General features: G+C 61.8%; 1 protein-coding gene across 1 annotated transcript in view; it reads right to left on the bottom strand.

The window, feature by feature from the left end:
• Positions 1-5: 5 nt before the first annotated feature.
• LOC104168834 (plectin-like) overlaps positions 6-2,399 on the bottom strand; it is a gene marked incomplete at both ends in the record, with an annotated part of 5,791 nt that continues 3,397 nt past the window's right edge. Inside the window, 1 exon segment of the mRNA XM_009709558.1 lies at positions 6-2,396. Coding sequence (XP_009707860.1) covers positions 6-2,396 — 2,391 coding nt within the window.

The raw sequence follows: 2,399 nt of genomic DNA, 5'->3' as shown, positions 1-2,399 counted from the left end.
CGGCCCTCGACGTCGGGCTCGATCAGGCCCCCCGTCAGGTACTGCACCTCCAGGAAGCGCTGCCCAGCCTCGTAGTACAGCCAGCCCTTCTTCAGGGCCTGGGCCGCCGACATCTTCGTCTTGGTCCGCGGGTCCTCGAAGCCGTAGAAGGCCTTCTGCGCCAGGTTGATGCGGTCCACCATGATTTTGTCGACCAGGCCCTTGTTGACCGCGTCGGCGACAGAGCATTTATCCCCGGTGTTGGGGTCGATGATGCCACCGGTGCAGGCCTGCGCTTCCAGCAGCCTCTGCCCTGTGATGTTGTCCACCAGGTTGCGGCGCATCGCCTCCGTGATGGACACCTTCTCCAGCGTGTCTGTGTCCAGGATGCCCGCCACCGGCCCGGTCTCCTCGGTCGGGTCGCTCCACATGGATATCTGCGTTCGCGTCGGGGCCGGGCTGACGGTGTAGGAGGAGGATGATCCCACGGAGGACGACCGCGACCTGAATCCGCTCATGTTGCCGGAGAGCATGTCTGCGAACTCGGTGATGGAGAGGGTGCCCGAGCGGTACTGGTCCAGGGCCGACTGGTCGATCAGGCCCTTGCCGATGGCATCGTCGATGTCGTACTGGCGCCCTGAGCGCCTGTCGATGATCATCGACTTCACCACGCCGTCGGAGGAGGAGGTGGTGATCTCCTCCCACTCGCACTCCTGCTCCGACAGCTCCAGGTAGGTCTGGTGGTCGATGAGGCCCTTGCGATAGGCTTCGTACACGGACATCTCCTTGCCCGTCTCCGGGTCGACGATCACCACCCGGCGCTTGCGGACGGAGGACTTGGAGGAGGTCTTCCTCTCCCGCTTCTTCTCCTTCAGGGGCAGGAGGCAGAGGCCGGTCTCTGGGTCGGTGATGCACCGCTCCATGAGCTGCAGGTAGGTGAGGTTCTCCTCTGTGTTGGGGTCGAAGAAGCCCTTGGTGTCGTCGCTGGGATCCAGCAGGATCTCGTTCATCTCCTCGTCGAAGAGGCCCCTCTTGTAGGCAATCTCCACGGGGAGGCGGTGGCTCTCCTCGGGATCGATGATGCCTCCCGTTGCAATCTGGGCCTCCAGCAAGCGGATCCCGTGGTCCTTCAGGATCAGGCCCTTCTTCATGGCCTGGAAGAGGGAGATGAGCTTTCCGGAGTAGGGATCCCGGTAGCCGGTGACCGCCCTCTCAGCGGAGAGCAGCTTGTCCTTGAACTCGGGGCCCACGATGCCCATCCTCACAGCTTCCTCCACCGTCAGCTTGAGGCCCTTGATGGGGTCAATCACATAGCCCGTGGCTGCCTGTGCCTCCAGCAGCTCAAAGGCAGTGCCTGGCCTGATGATACCCTTCTTCATGGCCTGGTACACGGACAGCCGCTCCTTCGTGGAGTCCACAAAGACGCCAGCGATGCAGCTGGTGCCCTCCAGGAACTTCTTCAGGTTCTTCGAGACCTCCTCGATGGAGGTGAGGCCCTCCTGGAGGCGCTGGGCCGTGGCTTCATCCATCACCTGCGAACGGACCAGCTCCTCCACGGTGATCTGCTTCCGCAGCCCCCGGAAGGTGAGCTTCCTCGTGTCGCAGAGCGGGAGCAGGAGGAGCCCGCTGTTCTCGTCCTTCCGGCACCGCTTCAGGAGCTGCGTGTAGCTGAGCTTCTCCTCCGTGGATGGGTCCACGTAGCTTCGCACCTCGCTGGGCTCAGACAGCATGTCGTACGTGTCCTTGTTGATGAAGCCCCGCTGGCAGGCCACCTCCAGGGGCAGATGGAAGCCCAGGTGCGGGTCGATGATGCCACCGGTGGCTATCTGGGCATCCAGGAGCTTGAGGGCCTCTTCGCTGGGAATCAGGTCTTTCTTCATGGCCTGGAAGATGGAAATCTTCTGTTCGCTGTATGGGTCTCTGTATCCGGTCACGGCCCTCTCTGCGGACAAGAGCCGGTCATGGATTTCAGGCCCCACCACGCCTTTCCTGACCGCTTCGTCGACGGTCAGCATCTCATTCTTTGCGGGGTCGATCATGAAACCGGTGGCAGCCTGGGCCTCCAGGAGGGAGCGGGCCACCTCAGAGTTGATCAGCCCCTTCTTCAGGGCCTGGTAGATACTGAGCTTCTGCTTGGAGGAGGGGATGTAGATGCCAGCCACGCAGCCTGACCCGTAGAGGTACTTCCAGACAGTCTCCACATCCAGGAGCTCCCGGAAGGTTTTGGAGCCCTGCTTCAGCAGGTTGTAGATGTCTAGAGAGATGATCTTGGCCTCGTAGAGGTCCTCAGCCGTGATGCGGCGCCGGACGTAGTCATAGGAGGTGAGATTCTGCTGCCGGATGATCTCAGTCTTCTCGATGATCTCGATGATGATGATGATCATGCGCTCCTTGGACACACGGCCCGACTGGAACTCCTC

The sequence above is a fragment of the Cariama cristata genome, unplaced genomic scaffold (assembly GCF_000690535.1).
Source record: "Cariama cristata isolate BGI_N322 unplaced genomic scaffold, ASM69053v1 scaffold26181, whole genome shotgun sequence".
NCBI classification, from domain to species: Eukaryota; Metazoa; Chordata; class Aves; order Cariamiformes; family Cariamidae; genus Cariama; species Cariama cristata.
This window is presented reverse-complemented; position numbering and strand designations above follow the sequence as displayed.